At 42.5% G+C, this 21,446-nt stretch overlaps 1 protein-coding gene across 1 annotated transcript in view; it reads right to left on the bottom strand.

Moving 5' to 3' along the window:
* Positions 1-21,446, bottom strand: part of tfap2d (transcription factor AP-2 delta (activating enhancer binding protein 2 delta)) — a 63,555-nt gene that overhangs the window by 21,290 nt on the left and 20,819 nt on the right. Inside the window, exons 4-5 of the mRNA XM_078400068.1 lie at positions 20,579-20,744; positions 4,749-4,867 (exon numbers count right to left, since the gene is read on the bottom strand). Of these exons, the coding sequence (XP_078256194.1) occupies positions 4,749-4,867; positions 20,579-20,744 (285 nt within the window). The remainder of the gene's footprint in view (positions 1-4,748; positions 4,868-20,578; positions 20,745-21,446) is intronic.

Here is a 21,446-nt window from a genome sequence, read left to right as displayed (position 1 = left end):
CTTCTCGTCTCCATTCTAAAGGTACTTCCTTTCATTCTGAGGATTTTCCCACTGGTCATAGGCTCTCCCATTACTGGAAAGCTTTCCATGTCCATTCTATCCAGGCCTTTCATTAACCATTTAAACTCCAGCAAGTACATAAATTAACCCAATCATCCCCGAGATCTTTCTTGTAAAACTCCTCTCCAATACCAGCACATTCTTCCTCAGATATGGCGCCCAATCTGAAGTCTACTTAGAAAACATTGGAGCTGCATTGTCAGGGTAGCTGAAGGCACTGCTAGAGGAAACTAGCCATAAATAACCAGGATTTTCAACTTGAAAAATGATAATTTACTATTATATTTCCACTGCACAGCACAGTTTTCTGTGAATATACATTCCATTTTGTAGCAGCCAGACTGGTAGCTGTTCATTGAAGTTAGCTATATACTCAGTTTCAATACCTGACAATTGGCAGCACTAACTTTATTCAGCATTGACAAGTGATGCTCAAAGCCTCATATCACCAGGTTTCAATGGAAACATTTTCAGCGCGACAGTGTATGCTGGCAGACAACTACATCTCTGATGGGAGGGAGGAAGGGGGAATGTATTAAAGCTTCACAATTTGCAGAAATTCAGTTCAGAGCTTCCAGCTTGTGCAGAGTAAACAAGGGGAAATCTGCAGGGTAAACGAAGTGTTCTGCAGGGGAAAGCAGAAATGGCAGCAGTAGGTCCAACTTGCATTAGAAAAACGTCTAGTAAAATAAACACATCCGCACCCAGGAACCTTCGCTGACAAAAAGACAAGTCCACATTATCACCACTGAGGAGGCAACAGAGAACAGTACAATTTATATAAAAAGAGATTGATTTTACTAATTCTTTATCAAAACGTAAATGTCAGATGCAGATCTTTGTAACTGAGGAGAAAGCCATTTCTAAGCACCGAGTGATGAAATGAAGATTGCTTCTTCAGTTTAGGCAAGTGTAGCAAGGCCACAAGGTTATTTCACACCATTTCAGCTTCAGATTGGCTGCAGCAATTCATCTACAGCAAAGAACATGTGCTTTTAGTTAGGGTGGCATTCTGCAGTGTTGGTCGATGAACCACAACTAAAAGACATTCAAGTTGTTATAAAAGGAGGAAAATTGAGCACACAGTTACGGTGAACATTTCACTCCAGAGGGGATACTGGGCAGCACAGTGGCACTTCAGGTATTACTGCTGCATCACAACTCCAGTGACCCATGATCAATCCTGACCTCCGGTGCTGTCTGCATGGCGTTTACACATTCTCAACATAGGTTTCCCCCGAGGTACTTTGGTTTTGTCCCATAACCCAGAGATGTGTTTGTTATTCAGTTAATTGCCTCCTGCAAATTACGCCTCATGTGAATGGGTGATAGAAGAATCAGTAGGTAGTTGTTGGGTGTATAAGAGAAAATAGGTTACAGGGAAATGTGGGGAAATGAGATCAACGTGATTGCTCTGAGAGCCGGTATTACTGATAGGCGAAATGGCTTCCTTCTGTATCACAAAACATATGAGAATTAATTAGTTATACAGCATTGAAACAGACCCTTTGGCCCAACTTACCCATGCCGACCAACATGTTCTATCTACACTATTCCCACCTGCCTACGTGTGGTCCATATCCCTCTAAACCTATCCTATCCATGTAATTCCCAATCTCGTTGTACCCCTGTACAATGACAATAAAGTTATATTGTATTGTATTGTAACTGTCCAAATGTCAAATGTTGTGATAATACCAGCCTCAACTACCACCTCTGCCAGTTCATTACATACACCTACCACCCTTTGAGTAAAATGTTGTCCCTTAGGTTCCTATTAAATCGTTCCCCCTTCACCTTTGTTTGAAGTATAGGCTGCTTCTGCATTATTTTTTGAAATACGTACTCTTTTTCATGTTAAATATCTGTAAATTTGCCACTTTAACATCCCACTCAAAATAATCAGGCAACTAAGCAGATAATCTATTTCACATGCTGTTTGTTAAGGGATGTTGACCAGGATATTAGGTCAATCCTCTTTCTCTTCTTTCAATGGTGACTTGGAATCTTTTACATTCACGATAGGGCCACAGTTAATGCTTTGTCCGAATAGTGATATTCCCCACAAACTACTTGGCATCCACCTTTGTTTAGTTTATGTTTAGAGATACAGTGTGGAAACGTGCCCTTCGGCCCATCGAGTCCATGCTGATCAGCAATCACCCCATACACTAGTTCTATCCTGTACACTTGGGACAATTTGCAATCTTTCTACCAAAGCCAGTTATCCTTCAAACCTGCATGTCTTTGGAGTATGGGAGGAAACTGGACCACCCGAGCAAAACCCATATGTTCATGGGGACAACGCACAAACTCCGTGCAGACAGCACCCATTGTCAGGATGGAACCCAGGTCTCTGGCGCTGTAAGGCGCAACTCTACTGCTGCGCCACCGTGCCATGCATCTGGGATTAAACACACAACCTGATTTGTACAGAGGTGTGAGTGGGGGTCAAACCCACAACTTTAGGATTCTGAAGTGAAATGCTATCATTGAACACGGTTGTCTCTGAAGAAATAAGCAAAGAATATTTTTGCAGTAATCATCAGTTTCCTAATTATGCAGTAACACCAGTGTAAGCAACAACCATAAAAAAGAAAGTTGTTAAATGCTTTATATAAAAACTGCTAACAATGTCCATTTAGCATAATGGTAGCTCTTTCCACAACCTCAGGAAATCCCATCGTGTTTAACCTACAATTAAGTACTTTTCAACTGTCGTTCCTTTGATAATAACCATTGGAAAATGTGATAGCCATTTTGTACTCAGCATGCTCCCACAAACTGCAACGATTTAAGATCCAGAAAAGCTATTTTTAAAATTTTGGTAATAAGATATCGGGGAGCACCTGCCTGCTCTTTATTGAGGTAATGCTGCGAGAAAATGACCTTCACTCATCTCTGAAAGAATGGAGGGACATTGTAGGTTTGCAGTGGGTATGATAGGCTGATTGTGATGCCTGTGTCCCTCTGTAATTCTGCAGTCATTCTTTGGACTCTTGTGCATTCTGCGTGCCAAGATTATCCCACCAAGATGCAGCACAGAACGCCACAGGAGATCATTTTTTTCCCTGTGGCTATCAAACTGTAGAAACCCCTCCCCCTTCTGTCATGGGGGAGACTGACTCACCTTCCCTCCACCCTGCTCCCCAATCTTTGCACATTCCAATCCTGGACGTTACACTCGTCACTTTATTTTATGTTTCATGTATCTTGTTGTGTTTTATGACTGCCGGCAGACCAATTTCCCTCCTGGGAGAAATAAAGTTCTGAAAAAGGGTCTTGACCCAAAACGTCACCCACTCCTTCTCTCCAGAGGTGCTGCCTATCCTGCTGAGTTACTCCAGCATTTTGCGTCTACTTTCTTTACATAAAGTTCTATCGTGTCATAAATGAACTTTAACAGATGCAGTCATATGGCAGACGGAACATCAAAGTCAAATCCAATTTTGTTCTCATCAATCAGCCACAAATATAGATATACTTATCAGGAGGATTGATTGGGTAGCAGTTAGGAACATAACTCTGGAGCACATGGTGCCAATGTAGCAACCCATCACCATGCCAGCTGAAAGATTTCCAACTCAACACCGAACAGATATTTAACTAGGTGTCTGTCTCTTCGTCATACTGTAAATCAGCGAAATGTAGGTTATACCCATTGAGCCATTACAAACAGTAATCTTTAAAGCGAGTAAACAAGGAACTGATTGTCTTAATCTTCATAAAGGTATGGTGAATTTTGACCTCTGGGGGTTGGTGATGACTATTTTCCCTTTATATTCATATCATATCATATCATATATATACAGCCGGAAACAGGCCTTTTCGGCCCTCCAAGTCCGTGCCGCCCAGTGATCCCCGTACATTAACACTATCCTACACCCACTAGGGACAATTTTTACATTTACCCAGCCAATTAACCTACATACCTGTACGTCTTCGGAGTGTGGGAGGAGACCGAAGATCTCGGAGAAAACCCACGCAGGTCACGGGGAGAACGTACAAACTACAAACGTACAAACGTACAACGCTACGTTGACTTCATTTCTATTAAGTCAACATTTTCTCAGATTTGCTCTGTAAATCTGTTGGCTGCAGGCCATATATTTATTTAGTTTTTACTTGCCTTTCTTGTTTATCGTCATTAGCTATGAATATTAGTGGGAAATAAAATGCTCTAAAATCTCTGTAAGTTGGATGTGATTTGGCCAAATGCCCAAACTGTACTGAAGCATGTAGGTCAGGCCTGGGAAGTAGGATGTGAAGATTGAGTGAAATATAGAGGCTGGAGATTGTGAATGCTGGAGATCAGGAAACCATAATTGGTTAAAAAAGGGACAATTATTTATTCCTATGATCTGATTACTCTGTTGCGTAAGTCGACTGTTTTTTTTCCTCAACAGATATTTTAAAGTATGACTTTATCACCACTTATTACAGGAAGTGCATCAATTGATGTTCAATGAATGATAAGAATAATGTATATCTGTAGTGGCAAAGGTCCTGAAAGAATTTAAGATTTTGGAACTTGTGACTTTTGGGGTGCTTCCTGAGTTCCAATGAAACAGTTTTACCAACTTGGTCCATGTCAAGAGACCCTAATGTATGCCAGAGTAAAATCCTTCAAAATGTAAGGAGGCATGAATGATTCATTAGCATCATCATTCTCTGGATGTGGACCTTACCTTCAACCAGAGAGGTTAGCAGGGTGACGTTGGCTGCTTTCCGTCTGCCAGCTGGTAAGTTCAGTCCCAACCTGTCCAACTTCTCTCGTAAACACCGTCCTCCATTCTTAGACTTAGCTCTGTAGATATTAACGTCAATTGGTGTTAGCATCATTCGCAATGAAAACCAGATCCTCTCAGTGACGAGCACTAACACATTCTCAACCTAGGACGAAACAGTAAGGGGTTTGGAGCTGATTTTAATACTTCACATTGATGTGTAGTAGATTGGCTACCTTTTATGCACCTCACTTGATTTACAGACAATAGATTCATTCTCTTCATTGCATTCACCTTGATGCAAGTTAACTTGACTGCATTTGTCCAAGAGATGTCTGTCTAGAAGTGCATAAGTAAATGGCATGCACAGATTTAAGTTGAAATCATGTGAAAATAATGCATCTCATTCTAGATAAAGCTGACAAGGATTTATATTTAGTACTAATGTTATGGTTTTTTGAAAAATAAGACCATGAGGGAAACTGCGATTTTACCTGGCTTCACATCTAGCCAGGGTAACGGAATGGGCATTTTCTTGTGGGAATGAAAAGCCCTTTCTGATTCAACCCCTTTCCATTGAACAATGATTTGCAGCATGCAACTGTCCCTAATTGGAAAGCAGCTTCCAACTTCTCAAAACACCCTAAAAACTAGCAAGCATGGCAGATAATATATACAAAGTCCATATAGAGCAATAAATAAATGGGCCAGTGAAACTGCCCTTGTTGGTATTGGTGGAAAAATAGGTATTGGTCATCTAACTGGATGAATATTCTTCCACTGTATAAGTGGAAGACCACTCTTGGTCAAATATCTTGCAGGACATCATTTCCCTCAGTCCAGTACTTAAGTATCATTCTCCTCAAAAGAAGGGGAGCGGGTGTGACCGAGGAGCCTTGGACCCAAAGCCTCTCCTGCATTGGTGTAGCATCCTCAACCCCCCACTCAATCCTCCTTATCCCTCCTCTCCCTACCCCTCACTCTCCCATCTTCCCTGACCCCCACTGTCCCCTTTCTCCCCAACCCCTACACTCTCATCCCCCACCAACACCCCCTCCTCCCCCCCACCCCTGCTGTCCCCTCCCCCCACCCCTCCTCCCCACCCACACTCCTCCCCAGTAGCACTCTCCCTCCCACCCCAACTCACACTCTCCTCCACCCCCCAATCCACCACTCTCTCCTCCCCCACCCCCCATTCTCTCCTCCCCAGCCCCACTCTTACTCTCCCCAGCCCCACTCTCTCCTCCACCCCTCACCCACTCCCGCCTCCCCCACTCTCTCCTCACCCCCTCCCACCCCTGCCCTCCACCCACTCGCCCCACCTGCATTCTCACCGTCCCCCTCCCCCCCTCTCCTCCACCCCCACTGTCCCCCTTCCCCCTACCCCCCACTCTCTTCCCCCCACCACCACCCCCTTCCCCCCACACTCCCTCTCTCCTCCCCCCACCCTCCCCCTCCTTTCACTCTCACTGTCCCCTTCCCCATCACCCACCTTTCCCTCCCTCCCCCCATTCTCCCCTTTTCCATGACCTTCACAGCCCCCCTTCCCTCCCACCCCACTCTCTCTTCCCCCCACCACCACCCCCTCCCCCCACACCCCCTCTCCTCCTTCACCCCCTCCCTCTTCCCCTCTCCCTCCTCCCCCACCCCCTCCTCCCTCTTTCACTCTCACTGTCCCCTTCCCCACCCACCTTCTCCCTTTGCTTCCCCCCCACTCTTCCCTGACCCCCACTGTTCCCATTCCCCCACCCCCACTCTCTCCCCCCCCCACCACCCCCTCTCTTCCCCCCCACCACCCCCCTCCCCAGTCCCACTCTCCCTCCCACCCCCACTCTCTGCTCCTCCCACCCCCCCTCTTCCCTGACCCCCACTGTTCTCCTTCCCCCACCCCCACTCTCTCTTCCCCCAACCACCCCCGCTGTCCCTCTCCCCAGTCCCACTCTTCCCCTACTCTCTCCTCGCCCACTCTCACTCTCCCCCCCTTTCCCCACCACCCCCTTTCCCCCACTCTCTCCTCCTCCCCCCCCCCAATCCCATTCTCTCCTCCCCCCTCCTCCTACCCCCACCCTTCCTTCCCACCACTCGGCCCCACGTCCACTCCCCTCCCCTCCGTGGAGCCGTTGGCGGCGAAAGGCACTTATCAAGCGTGCAGGGAGGAGGGAGCCCCGGACTACTGGAGTCGGGCAGCGGAGGTGGGACTACTCGAGGCGGGCGGGGCCGGTCTGGGAGCGTCGGGAGGGGAGAGAAGCGGGGGGAGAGAGGAGAGAGGCGCTGCGGGAGGCGCACAGACTGAAGTTCGCGATGGGCCATCGGTGGCAGCGGCCCTCGTCGACGCTGCCATCGGTGGAAGGGGGGACTCGAGGGCGTCGTGCGTGGGTTGAAGAGACGGAAGGGAAGGATGAGGACCATCAGTCCGACCATCTCCCTCCTGCTCGGGAGTGTCCCCTGGGTGTGGGAGAGCGGGGAGGGGAGGCGGTGATTGCGGGCGGGCAGCTCCGCTAACGGCGTCCATCTTGTCTGTGCGAGTGAGGAGCGGCCGTGCCGTGCATGGTGATGTCAGACGCACAGCACTTGGAAAAATGTGTTTAGAAATGAAAGTTTGAAAGTTAAAAATGTCTGTAACTTAAAAGATATTCGACCAATGACAATTAAGCTTTCCCGGGCCACATAAAATGACGTAGCGGGATGCATTCGGCCCGCGGGCCTTGTGTTTGACACCTGTAGTCTAAAGTATCAGTTTATTATTTCAACCGTTTAATTTTAGTGCCACATTTAATAGTTAACTCTTAGGACAGTTATGCTTACTTTATGCTGACTTTAAATAAATTATTTAAATTCCTATTTTTCGAAGAGATCTCTATAATGGACAGTGGGCTAAAGGGCCTATTTTCGTGCTGTATCTCTAAACTAAACTATACTGTAAGCAACTGTGGTTCTAGAGACACCAGGTCTAGGATGCCTGGCAAAAACGGTACCCTATTATCACTTTACGCTCATGTCTCATTATAAAGTTCTGAATTCACTTCGTCTTTTTCAGAGCTTTTACCATCTGCATCAATGCTTTCAGAAAGTTTGCGGGTTGATATTAAAATATTGTTGAACCTTACTTCTTCCATTCCTTGAGTGTCTTTCTAAATTGAAGATACAATCTTTTGCTTCCTTTTTTTCAAAATGAGATACCTCACTCTTATCTAAATAGGATTGTATCTTTCTGACCATTTAGCTTATTGCCCACTCTCTTGTTATCAAACCTTCAGTAAGTTATCGAATTCCCTAAACAAACTGCATAGTGTTAAATGACTACCCATGTCTTCCACAGATGCTGCCTGACCCGCTGAGTTATAGTCATACAGTCATAGAGTGATACAGTGTGGAAACAGGCCCTTCGGCCCAATTTGCCCACACCGGCCAACATGTCCCAGCTACACTAGTCCCACCTGGCTGTGTTTGGTCCATATCCCTCCAAACTTGTCCTATCCATGTACCTGTCTAACTGTTTCTTAAACATTGGGACAGTCCCAACCTCAATTACCTCCTCTGGCAACTTGTTCCATGCACCCACCACCCTTTGTGTGAAAAAGTTACCCCTCCGATTCCTATTAAATCTTTTCCCCTTCAACTTTAACCTATGTCCTCTGGTCCTCGATTCTCCTGCTCTGGACAAGAGATTCTGTGCATCTACCCGATTTATTCCTCTCATGACTTTATACACAGTTATAGACAATAGACAATAGACAATAGGTGCAGGAGGAGGCCATTCGGCCCTTTGAGCCAGCACCGCCATTCTATGTGATCATGGCTGATCATTCTCAATCAGTACCCCATTCCTGCCTTCTCCTCATACCCCCTGACTCCGCTATCCTTAAGAGCTCTATCTAGCTCTCTTGAATGCATTCAGAGAATTGGCCTCCACTGCCTTCTGAGGCAGAGAATTCCACAGATTGACAACTCTCTGACTGAAAAGTTTTTCCTCATCTCAGTTCTAAATGGCCTACCCCTTATTCTTAAACTGTGGCCCCTTGTTCTGGACTCCCCCAACATTGGGAACATGTTTCTTGCCTCTAACGTGTCCAACCTCTTAATAATCTTATACGTTTCGATAAGATCCCCTCTCATCCTTCTAAATTCCAGTGTATACAAGCTAGTCGCTCCAGTCTTTCAACATATGACAGTCCCGCCATTCCGGGAATTAACCTAGTAAACCTACGCTGCACGCCCTCAATAGCAAGAATATTCTTCCTCAAATTTGGAGACCAAAACTGCACACAGTACTCCAGGTCTCACTAGGGCCCTGTACAACTGCAGTTGCTCCAGCACTATGTGTTTTTTGCTCAAGATTCCAACATCTGCAGTTCCTTGTGTCTTATTTATATAACCTGACATCTTATATAAATAGAGCATCTGTGTACACCATTTCTCATTCATCTCTAATTAGTACAATACTCATGACTATTACCATTGTTTCCTGTTCATCAACCAGCATTCAGCCAAATTCCTGATAATTGCACCTGAATGTTCTAACTTGTTTGAGAGACATATTATGTATGAGAGGCATGTAATGAGAACCAGCAGCAGACTGTAACCTATCCAAATGGAAAAATTGCCACAGACTTTGTTAAGTTCATTGAACATGATGCCTTCAACAAAAATCCAAGATGGTTGTCCTTCATCACTTTATTTACTTATAATTTTGCCTCAAATTATGGATTGCAGCGATTGTCCAAAACTGACATTCACCTCATGTATCAAAAGATAATTGAATGAATGATATTATCTGCAAAGATTCATCACTTCAAAGTTTGTTGATTTGCTTGTTATAATCTATAAATAATTTCAGTGTCAAGACTAGAACAGAAATAATGTTTGGAGATATTATCCTGCACGGTATCTTGGTGTCACCATTAAACAGCAAGTGGAGTTGCCTCGGTGGTTGTTATGAAATTGGCCAATTTCATTATGTGCCGATGTACCTTAGCAGTTCAAGATCCATATAAATGAAATTATATTGTTAGCCATTTGGATCTTACATCATTAATGGCGACAATAGTATTAAATTTAAGGTGTCAAGAATGCCCAATTAAAATGTTCTTTCAGGTATCCTTGCTTAGCTGTGATCAAATCCTACCAGGATCAATTGATATTGGGCTTCAATATCACCCCAGGCATGGGGACGTTGTTGATACTTGAAATAGAAATAGAGCAGAAGACATTCAGGAAATACTTTTTTTTTTTAAAGTGTTACAGTTTCCCACCATCACTTATCGTTGGGCCAGGATGAACAAAAAAGCTCTCCAAGCTTCCAACCCCTTCCTCAAGAACCCTTCCATGTAGTCCTTGAGTCTTGCTGAGACATTGTCTCATGTTCTAGCAATTGAGATAGCTATTCAGCATGAGTGGTAAATTCCCACATCTCCTATAATTCCCACATCTAGTGAGTGAATGAAAGCTGTATGAAACCATCCTCAGTTATAGATTACTAGACCAAGTGGACCCGTTGGGTTCAAACCTCTCCTGCATTAGTGCAGCCCCCTCCCCTCTCTCCCTCCCCCCCTCCCCACTCCTTCCCCTTCAACCCTTCTTATCCCTCCTCTCCCCTCCCATCCCCAACCCCTCCCTCCACGCCCCTCCCTCCCTCCCCCCACTCTCCCTAGGAGATAGATTTAAACTTTAAAATGTGAATAATTAAAAATATATAACAACGATTTCAATGAAACTTCCTCCATTAGCACCGAAGGGATGACGGTGAGTAAGGTGGGCCTAAAATTGTTGCGCTATTGGGTACCATTTTGGCTGTAGTTCAGTCACAAACAAACAAACAAACGAGAGTTTTAGTATATAGATTACTAATAATTGGTGTCCTAATTATCTTGCCCATTCGATTTTAGAAACTGGAGGTGCATCTAATCCTTCACTGAATCAAGAAAAATCCCACAACGTTTAGTTAAAAAAATACGCTCTCCAGTATCTTAGGTTTCCGGAGCTTTTAATTAGTTTACCAAATTTAGAATTAAAGTTCTCTTCAACAACTCATGCTTAATAAATTGTGCGTGACAGCAGCCTAGATATAAATCCAAGATCTAAAGTCTGAAGAGTCAGTTTGGATTTTAATTTTCAAAGCTGAAAATAATTTGATTCTCACAAAATCAAAAAAAAGTTGTTACAGGCAAGTAGAAGTTGATTTTTTCTATAATTTCTTTCTAAAATGAACAAACGGTTCCGAGTTTACTTGTCACTTTAAGGGAAACATTTTCAGATATGATGACTCTGATATTTTTTACAAGCTTGAAGCTTTACGTTTTGAAGCAGTGTTCTCGCAGACAGATGTGTGAATAAATTCAATGGTAAAATGAGTCAATTTTAATCCAAAGAGAAATTTAGATCATCATGCATGTGCTGTTACTAGACTTCAGTGCAAATACCATGGATTTCATCAGATGAATGTGCACAGCAAATGAACAGAAAACATGCCCATTTAAGATGAAGTTATTCCTTCGTGTATCAGTTTAAAATAGGGTCAAGTGTAATACTGTTTGTGAAACTATCTGCGACAAACTTTTCAGTTGGAGATTGACAGATTCTTTATTAATAAGTGTGTCAGAGCATTTGGGGAGAAGGCAGGGGAATGGGGTTGAGAGGGAAAGATAGACCAGCCATGATTGAATGGTGGAGCAGACTTGATGGACTGAATGGCCACAATTCTGCTCCTAGAACATATGACCTTATGAACTTATTCTCCATTTATCTTTCGGAATTTCAGAATGATACAATGGTTACAGCACAGAACAGATTATAAATTATTGTATTGAACAGTATTGAAGGCTGGATATACCAATGATAGGTGGAATTTAATTCTGCTTTGTTTGATATGATGGATTTTTGGAGACTGATAAAACTGCGATATACGTGATGAATGTTATGGCCCTTGGAGGTACTGAGTCATGGAGGGACCCAGGCATTCAAATCCTGCAAAACTCGATAAGATAGTTAAGAAAATATAGAGGTTTCTTGCTGTTATTAGGCAGGACATGAAATAGAAGAGCAAAGAGGTTAATTTACAACTTTATAAAACATTAATTAGGCCACATTTGGTTTTCACAGAATTGAATGGATGTGATTACACAGGAGAGGTGGCAGAGAAGTTTTATCAGGATGTTGCTAAGGATGCAGTATTTCAGCTGTAGAAACATAGAAAAATAGGTGCAGGAGTAGGCCATTCAGCCCTTCAAGCCAGCACCGCCATTCAATATGATCATGGCTAAAATCTTTTCCCCATTTCCTTGATTCCTTGAGGCAGAAGGGGAAAATCTAACTCTCTCTTGAAAACATCCAATGAATTGGCCTCCAACTGCCTTCTGTGGCAGAGAAGTCTACAGATTCACAACTCTCTGGGTGAAAAAGATTTTCCTCATCTCAGTCGTGGTAATGGAGGTAGGGTACTGACATGGATAGAAAGTTGGTTGACAGACAGAAAGCAAAGAGTGGGAATAAATGAGTCCCTTTCAGAATGGCAGGCAGTGACTAGTGGGGTACCGCAAGGCTCGGTGTTGGGACCGCAGCTATTTACAATATACATCAATGACTTGGATGAAGGGATTAAAAGTACCATTAGCAAATTTGCCGATGATACAAAGCTAGGTGGCAGTGTGAACTGTGAGGAAGATGCTATGAGGTTGCAGGGTGACTTGGACAGGTTGTGTGAGTGGGCGGATGCATGGCAGATGCAGTTTAATGTAGATAAGTGTGAGGTTATCCACTTTGGTGGTAAGAATAGGAAGGCAGATTATTATCTGAATGGTGTCAAGTTAGGAAAAGGGGACGTACAACGTGATCTGGGTGTCTTAGTGCATCAGTCACTGAAAGGAAGCATGCAGGTACAGCAGGCAGTGAAGAAAGCCAATGGAATGTTGGCCTTCATAACAAGAGGAGTTGAGTATAGGAGCAAAGAGGTCCTTCTGCAGTTGTACAGGGCCCTAGTGAGACCACACCTGGAGTACTGTGTGCAGTTTTGGTCTCCAAATTTGAGGAAGGATATTCTTGCTATTGAGGGCGTGCAGCATAGGTTTACTAGGTTAATTCCCGGAATGGCAGGACTGTCATATGTTGAAAGACTGGAGCGACTAGGTTTGTATACACTGGAATTTAGAAGGATGAGAGGGGATCTTATCGAAACGTATAAGATTATTAAGGGGTTGGACACGTTAAAGGCAGGAAACATGTTCCCAATGTTGGGGGAGTCCAGAACCAGGGGCCACAGTTTAAGAATAAGGGGTAGGCCATTTAGAACAGAGATGAGGAAAAACTTTTTTAGTCAGAGAGTTGTGAATCTGTGGAATTCTCTGCCTCAGAGGGCAGTGGAGGCCAATTCTCTGAATACATTCAAGAGAGAGCTAGATAGAGCTCTTAAGGATAGCAGAGTCAGGGGGTATGGGGAGAAAGCAGGAACGGGGTACTGATTGAGAATGATCAGCCATGATCACATTGAATGGCGGTGCTGGCTCGAAGGGCCGAATGGCCTACTCCTGCACCTATTGTCTATTGTCTATTGTAAATGGCCTACACATTATTCTTAAACTGTGACCCCTGGTTCTGGACTCTCCCAACATTGGGAACATTTTTCCTACATCTAGCCTGTCCAATCTTTAAGAATTTTATATGTTTCTATATGATTCCCTCCCATCCTTCTAAATTCCAGTGAATACAAGCCCAGTCGACCCATTTTTTCATCATCTGTTAGTCCTGCTATCCTGGGAATTAACCTGGTGAACCTACGCTGCACTCCCTTAATAGCAATAATGCCCTTCCTCAAGTTAGGAGAGCAAAATTGCACACAATACTCCAGGTGCAGTCTCACCAGGGCCTTGTGCACTGCAGTAGGACCTCCTTGCTCATAAACTTAAATCCTCTTTCAATGAAGGCCAACATAGCATTGGCTTTCTTCACTGCCTGCTGTACCTGCGTGCTTACTTTCAGTGACTGATGTACAAGCACACCCAGCTCTCGTTACACCTCCCCTTTTCCTAATCTGACACCATTCAGATAATAATCTGCCCTCTTGTTCTTGCCACCAAAGTGGATAACCTCACATTTATCCACATTATATTGCATCTGCTATGCATCTGCCCACTCATACAACCTATCCAAGTCTCATAGCATCCCCTTCGCAGCTCACACTGCCACCCAGCTTTGTGTCATCCGCAAACTTGGAGATGTTACATTTAATTCCCTCGTCTAAATCATTAATATATATTGTAAATAACTGGGGTCCCAGCACTGAGCCTTGCGCCACACCACTAGTCACTGCCTGCCCTTCTGAAAACAACCTGTTAATTCCTACTCGTTGCTTCCTGTCTACAAACCAGTTCTCTATCCATGTCAATACCCTACCCCCCAGTACCAAGTGCTCTAATTTTGTACCCTAATCTCTTGCGTGGGACCTTGTCAAAGGCTTTTCGAAAGTCCAGATACAACTTGATAAGCAACTTGATACCAAATGTATACAAAATGATGGGCAGGCATAGATTAAGCATATCATAGGAAACCATTCTAAATAGCAGAAGTATATAAAACTATCAGGCCGAGGTTTAAATTGAGGGAGTAATGGGTTCAGATGGAGTTTGAAGATTTTTTTTTCCCCAGTGAATTGTTGGAATCTGGAACAGAATGGCTGAACGGGTATTGGAAGTATGCACTTCCACAATATTGAATAAATATCTAGATGAGAACTTGAGTAGCAGACCAAGTGCAGACCAATGTCCAAGAAATGAGATTATAGATTGATATTTGATGATCAGCATTATTAGGGTGTACTACTGTCTCTGTGTTATGTCTCTATGACGACTCTCTGCTGCTATGGCTGTTTGAGCTCATTTCGGCTTTATGTAAGAATATTTCAATTAGTCCCATTCTCACATCTTTCTTTCTCTTCTCTCACTTAATAATCCAGCTTCCTTTAGAATACTGCAATAGTTTTGATTTAGATTTTTTTTTAGATTTAGATTTAGATTTTAGATTTTTTTTTAGATTTAGATTTAGATTTTAGATTTTTAGATTTAGAGATACAGTGCAGAAACAGGCCCTTCGGCCCACCGGGTCCGCGCCGCCCAGCGATCCCCACACACTAACACTATCCTACACCCATTAGGGACAATTTTTTAAAACATTTGCCCAGCCAATTAACCTACATACCTGTACCAGTGTCCCTTCACCAGTGCATTTCAGACACAAATCATTCAGAAATGCACATTTACCACTTTACAATTTAGTTTCAATAGACAATAGACAGGAATAGGTGCAGGAGTAAGCCATTCGGTCCTTCGAGCCAGCACCACCATTCAATGTGATCATGGCTTTTTGTGAGATCATGTGAGATCATGTTTCTTTTGCCAATTACTTTTATGCTTAAGGTTTAGACCCCAGTGCCAATAAGTCTGGTTACTCCCCTGTATAATTCATGCTTTACATTTTGTATCTTTAGCATCGCATGCATGCATGGAACCAAAGCACTTCGCCAAAGCATTGTTAAACATTTATACATTTCACATTCATTTACTAAAATTCTGAAAAAGATAAAACCAGGTAACTGACCTTTTGAGAAATGATTGGATTGAAAAGTTTGAATTTGTTTTTTATTTAGGTATATGTGCTCAAAAGTACAATGAAGACTAAACTCGAAAGGTCCCAAGAATTGGCATAGCCCTTTTTTGCATGCATGATGGAATATAGGCAATATTCCATTGAGGGTGGCACAGTGGTGCACTGCTAGAGTTGTTGCCTTGCAGCACCAGAGATCCTGACTATGGGCACTGTCTGGTCAAAGTTTGTATGTTCTCCCTGCGATTTTGTGGGATTTTTCCAGGGTGCTCCAGTTTCCTCCCACACTCCAAAGACGTACAGGTTTGTAAATTAATTGGCTTTAATAAATTATATATTTTTATAATCCCTAGTGCGTGTAGGTTAGTGTAATCACTGGTCGGTGTGGACTCGGTGGGTTGGCCTGTTTCCACACTGTATCTCTACACTAAAAATGCCATCTTCATGTTTTCTGCCTATTTAAATGATTGTAGAATCCCAATGCGATTAACCATGCTTGCCTGAGATTGGCTGCTGTAGCAGGTGGTCAACAACAGGAGTGGTTTGCACCATTTAAATGTAGCTTGTGCTGGTGAAGGGAGATGCACTATATTCAGAGCAGGTGCCTGATTTCAAACATTAATTAAATGCAGATGTTGGTCATTGTTGATCACTGAACTTCAGTTTGGAAAATTGCTCTCTGAAAGCACTGGACTGATATGTTTCTTGTTGAGAACTGTTTACATCCTCCTCTTCTTCTAATCAATTGATGCTTGTTTTAAGAAGCCCTTAACTTCTTCTCCCAGTCATGCTCTATTGCGAAGGGATGTCTCCTAATGTATGAGAGCAACAAATTCAATCTTAGGAGTGAAGTCTGTAAATAGATCTCTGACATCTGTCCCACAATTTCTGCTGCCAACCAATTTTGAATTGTAGTGGGCAGTGGCAGAATCATAGCTAAACATTATGGAACAAGTTAGCATGACCAATAGAAATAAGAGCAGACACAAAGTGCTGGAGTAACTCTGTGGGTCAAAAGGATTGGAGAGTTGTGTATTATGAAACCAGAGGAAAGAATGTAGGTGGAGGGGGAGGGGAGAAATGGGTGCAAGTCCAGGTGGGGCACAGGGGGTGGATGAATGGGAGAGTAGTGGGGAAAGGTGATGGGAGGGGGTTGTTACAAGTTACCTACAATTGGAGAATTCCATGTTCATACCATTGGATTGTAAGCTAGCCAAGTAGAATACATGAAACAAGAGCAGGCTTGAGTGGCTGTACAGTCAACTCCTGATTCTCCTAATCCGTGTATATTTAAGTGAGGGGATCAGCAGAAGTGCTAGGTTCCAAACTCGGGTATCATTAGTTTGTATCTGGCTGGTGTCTATGCCATCCTTCACTGTGTGTCCTCATTCACATGACTTCCACAATGACTTGCACTACCATGAGCTCAGGCACACCTGACAAACATGGACAGCAATTTAAGAAGAAAAGTTGGAATATCTGGAACTAGCTTTTCTTTTAAATTAATAGCAACTGGCAATTATGTATTTTATTAATATGCTAATGATGAATTTATGATTCACACATTTCTCATAAATTATTTTCTATATAGCTTTCCCTTTAAATGATTTACTGAATTATATGTTCGAAGTATAGTCTAATCTCAATGCAGACTACATCTGCATCTGTCAGAATGTGTATTTACTGAGTTGGTCCTTGTTAAACAGAATGTGTTGAAATGTTATACATTTGCAAACGCACCTTAATGCTTTAAGGGAAGAAACTATAGCAGATGTATGACTGAGGCAGATTGCTTATTTGTGGGAACATTACTGTCTCCTATATGCGCAGGAAGAAACTGAAGATGCAGATTTATACAAAGATAGACACAAAATGCTGGAATAACTCAAGGCTCACAGGCTCACAGGAGACTACCAGCTCCTATATATTGGCATAACCAACTGAAATTATCTCACAGCAAAAATAAGTCATGGTGAAGTTGCGGTTCTTACTGAAAGTAGGGGAAGGAATGGAGGTGAGGATGAGGAGGGAAATTACTAAAAATGGATGGCCACCAAAATGAAAATTTAAATAGTTGTTTTTACACTGAAATTAATTTCTATTCATAACCATCTGATCAGTAGTTTGATCAAGATAATGGACTTGTCATGCTTGTAGATACAAGGAACTGCAGATGCTGGTTTATAAAAAAAGACTCAAAGTGCTGGAGTAATTCAGCGAGTCGGGCAGAATCCCTGAAGAATATGAATAGGTGATATTTTGGGTTGGGACCCTACTTTATACTTATTGTGTTGGTGGAGGGAGAGAACGGAGAGAGGAGGGGAGGACAAAGTCTGGCCAGAAATAGCTGGATACAGGTGAGGGGGGGTTGATAGGCAAATGATTGGACAGAGATGAAATGGCAAAAGATGTGAGAAAAGGATAGAAGAAATGCAAATTGTGAAGCCAGAGGTAGGAATGTAGGTGGATGGGCAGGAAGGTAAGGGGAGAAATTGGTGTGAGTCCAGGTGGGACCAGGGAGAGGGGGGGGGGGGGGGGGTTGAGGAAAGGATGTATGTAGGAAGTTACCTAAAATTGGATAATTCAATATTTCAGTGTTAATACAGTTAGGTTATAAACTATACGTGGAATATAAGGTGCTGTTACTCCAGTTTGCATGTGTCCTCACTCTGGCAATAAAGGAGACCCAGGATGAGAAAATGCAGTAATGGAATGGGAATGGGAGGGGGAGTTAAAATGATTAGCAACTGGGAGATCCAGCAGACCTTCCAGGTCCGGGTGCAAGTGTTCGACGAAATGGACACCGAGTCTATGTTTAGTCCCAGCGATGGAATGGAGACCACATCAGAACACCGAATGCTGTGGATGAGAGTACAGGAAGTGCACCTGGAAGGATCCCTGGATGGATGTGAGGGAGGAGGTATTGGGGCAGCTGTGACCATCTCATGCGGTTGCAAGAGAAAATAATTGGGGAGGGGGCAGTTTGGTGGGAAGGGATGAGTGAACTAAGGAGTTGTAGAGAGAGTGGCCTCTGTGGAAGATGGAGAGGGGTGGGGATGGGAAGATGTGACTTATGACGGGATCACGTTGAAGGCGGCGGAAATGTCAGAGAATGATGTGTTGGATGTGGAGGCTGGCGGGGTAAAAGGTAAAGACCAAGGAAAAATACTTGTTCTGCCTGCTGGGACGGGGACTGAGAGCAGAACTACTGGAAAAAGGAGATATGGGTGAGGGATCCATCTATGACAGTTGTGGGAAGGAAACTATCATCTGGGAGGAGGTCATACTTGCTTGTTTCAACATATCACATTTTGACAGCTTATATATATTTTATCTGTACCATGCTGCATTTCATTACAAATTTTTAAGCAGTTGCTCCAAATAACTTCAAACCATTGTCTGCTTTTCATACAGATTAGAAGTGCTTGACACCTGTGAACAAGATCCTGCCAGTTTTGCATTTTCCGAGACCTGGATTCACAGAATAAATTATCTTCACATCTTGAATAAAACACCATCTGGATGAAGCACAGAGATTAACAAATGAAAGGGGAAGATTGTATGCTGTAACTGCGTGAGGAGGTTTGGAAGCTCTGATAATGCACCAATTTCTTGTGTCTAATATTATTTTACACTCAAGCAATAAAGATAAAAAAAGCTACCCAAATTTAATCACCTGATTCTAGATTGAACAATATGCGTTGGTATATATACTTTGAGCCAGCACATAGACACCAAGGCCATGGAACCATTGTAAATAAAGCTAGAAAACACATTGTTCAAGAGCTGCTCTAGATAATAAACAAAAGCTGAAGAACCACCCAAGAAATTCCCACAGGAATATCGCCCCCATAATGTGATTAATACTTGCTTTAATACTTCTTAAAACTCACAATTATAAGAACATTGTCAATTGTTTCTCATCTCCTTTTTTACGGAAAACCTGCTGGTACCACATGTATCTGGGCTCTTCATTTTGCCTTATATATCAAACTCAATATTGCATTCGATCTATTAGAATGTAACAAATGGGATCTCACTGGCTTTCCATCACTCACACAACAATTTGATGTTTCTTTTCATTGTGAGGACTGTTGTTGCTTAGGAAAGGTTTCTCGTTTGCATTCAGACTTCCTTATTCCAGATAGAGCAGAGTTAAAAAATGTCTCAGTAATATCAACTTTCTTTGGTTAAAAAAAAAAGTGAATTGTTATCTTTGCTAAAAGTGGTACAATTTACCACGTGTCATTTTTGTATTGTGAATAATCATCCATGTGTTGAGATTGTTTAACCTATTTCACCAAAGCCCTTCATATGCATTGGATAGCAAAAACTGCATCAACAGATGCAAGCTGATTTACTTTAAAGAGAGGTTTGATTTGAGCATTTACAGTAATTCTCCAATGGTAATCATACTTGACTCAAGCTCGAAATGAACAACATCCAGTTGGCTTTAAAAGACCACTCACTGCATGCTTTTGTATGAAATGCTTGTAATGAATGTTTATACAGGTTGCTCTGCTGTAATGTGATTGTTGCATTCTTTTTTAAAAAACCCTCATGTTATAGAAAATTACATTGTATTTGTGTCAATGGGGGAAAGGGCATTAATGGCTGGTGTTTCAGACGCACAATAACAAAATGATATTTCTAGCAAGATTTTCAAAACTAAAATTATTTTCATAGCAATAAGGTTATTTTTGTTACCTCAAGCTAAAGTACTTGTCAAGGTCTCGACCCAAAACGTCACCCATTCCTTCTCTCCCGAGATGCTGCCTGACCTGCTGAGTTACTCCAGCATTTTGTGAATAAATCGTATTTGTCTGCATGCTGTATTGTTTAATAGAGTATTGTTGTACAAGTGTCAATTGAAGTGATTACTTTTCAATTTCAATGGCCACCCACGTTTCATGTAGCAGCAGTGCACATATCAATGGTGTATGATTACTGTGGAGAGGTTACGTGGAAAGAGGTTTTTTCTCCCTATACTGTTGAGATTCAAGACAGCTTTTTTTTCTGCAAGACAATGTCCAAAGTAATATTAAGTTGTAATCCAGTTCCCAGTTAAAATCACATTATAATGAATTTTGCCCAGGTAATGCAAAATAGAGCTCACCAATCCATTACACATGTTATATCCATTACGTACTATGGAAACAGACATCGTGGCAGATCCACTTGTACTTAGTGTTAAAATTTACCTCCGAAGGATCCCTCCTAAGAGCGAAGCATTGAGACATTCTGGTGGTGAGAGGCGCCTTTTCACTTCTGCAATGGTCACTTTATATTTGGAGGTGGAACTGAGTAGTGACAAACGTCCAGGAACAGAACAAAACAGGTCTGTCGGATTCACAATGCAGGTACTACCTGAAAATAAATCAATAGATTATGAAATATGAATCAAGTTGATGGACTTCACAACACCAACAATTAGTTTAAGGACATGCACTAAGGTCAATATCAATTTGAAATATTTCAACATCAATATGCATGTGATCTGGAAAATGCACATTTGGCGACAAGCATGTGGGTAGTATCATATGGGAAGGAACTGCAGATGCTGGTTTAAACCGACGATAGACACAAAATGCTGGAGTAACTCAGCGGAACAGGCAGCATCTATGGAGAGAAGGAATGGGTGATGTTTCGGGTCGAGACCCATCTTCGGGCCCTTCTTCAGATGGTAGTATCGTAATTAATAGAAAGCCTTAATTATTATGTGATTGGTGGCTTTTCAAGATTAAAGGACAAAATAGCCTAAAGAAGAAATTAGGTCCTATTGAGACGTCAGAAAGCTGTGTTTCAGTAGCATAACAATGTGCAGCCTATTAAAAGGCATCCTCAGACACTCAACCTGATTCTTGTGGTAGTAATGCGTGCTCTAGAATTACAATTCTAGCTCTGGAATTACAATATTTTACCATTATTTCTCTCTATTTAATGCTCAATTGTAATATAAACTACAGTGAAGTATTATACTAGTCATCACGGTAGACCAAGACGTCAAAATGAAATATGAATTGGGTTGATACAATTCACATTGAGTTCCATTTGCCCATATTTGGTTCA

Source organism: Rhinoraja longicauda, chromosome 5, assembly GCF_053455715.1.
Source record: "Rhinoraja longicauda isolate Sanriku21f chromosome 5, sRhiLon1.1, whole genome shotgun sequence".
Lineage (NCBI taxonomy): Eukaryota > Metazoa > Chordata > Chondrichthyes > Rajiformes > Arhynchobatidae > Rhinoraja > Rhinoraja longicauda.
This window is presented reverse-complemented; position numbering and strand designations above follow the sequence as displayed.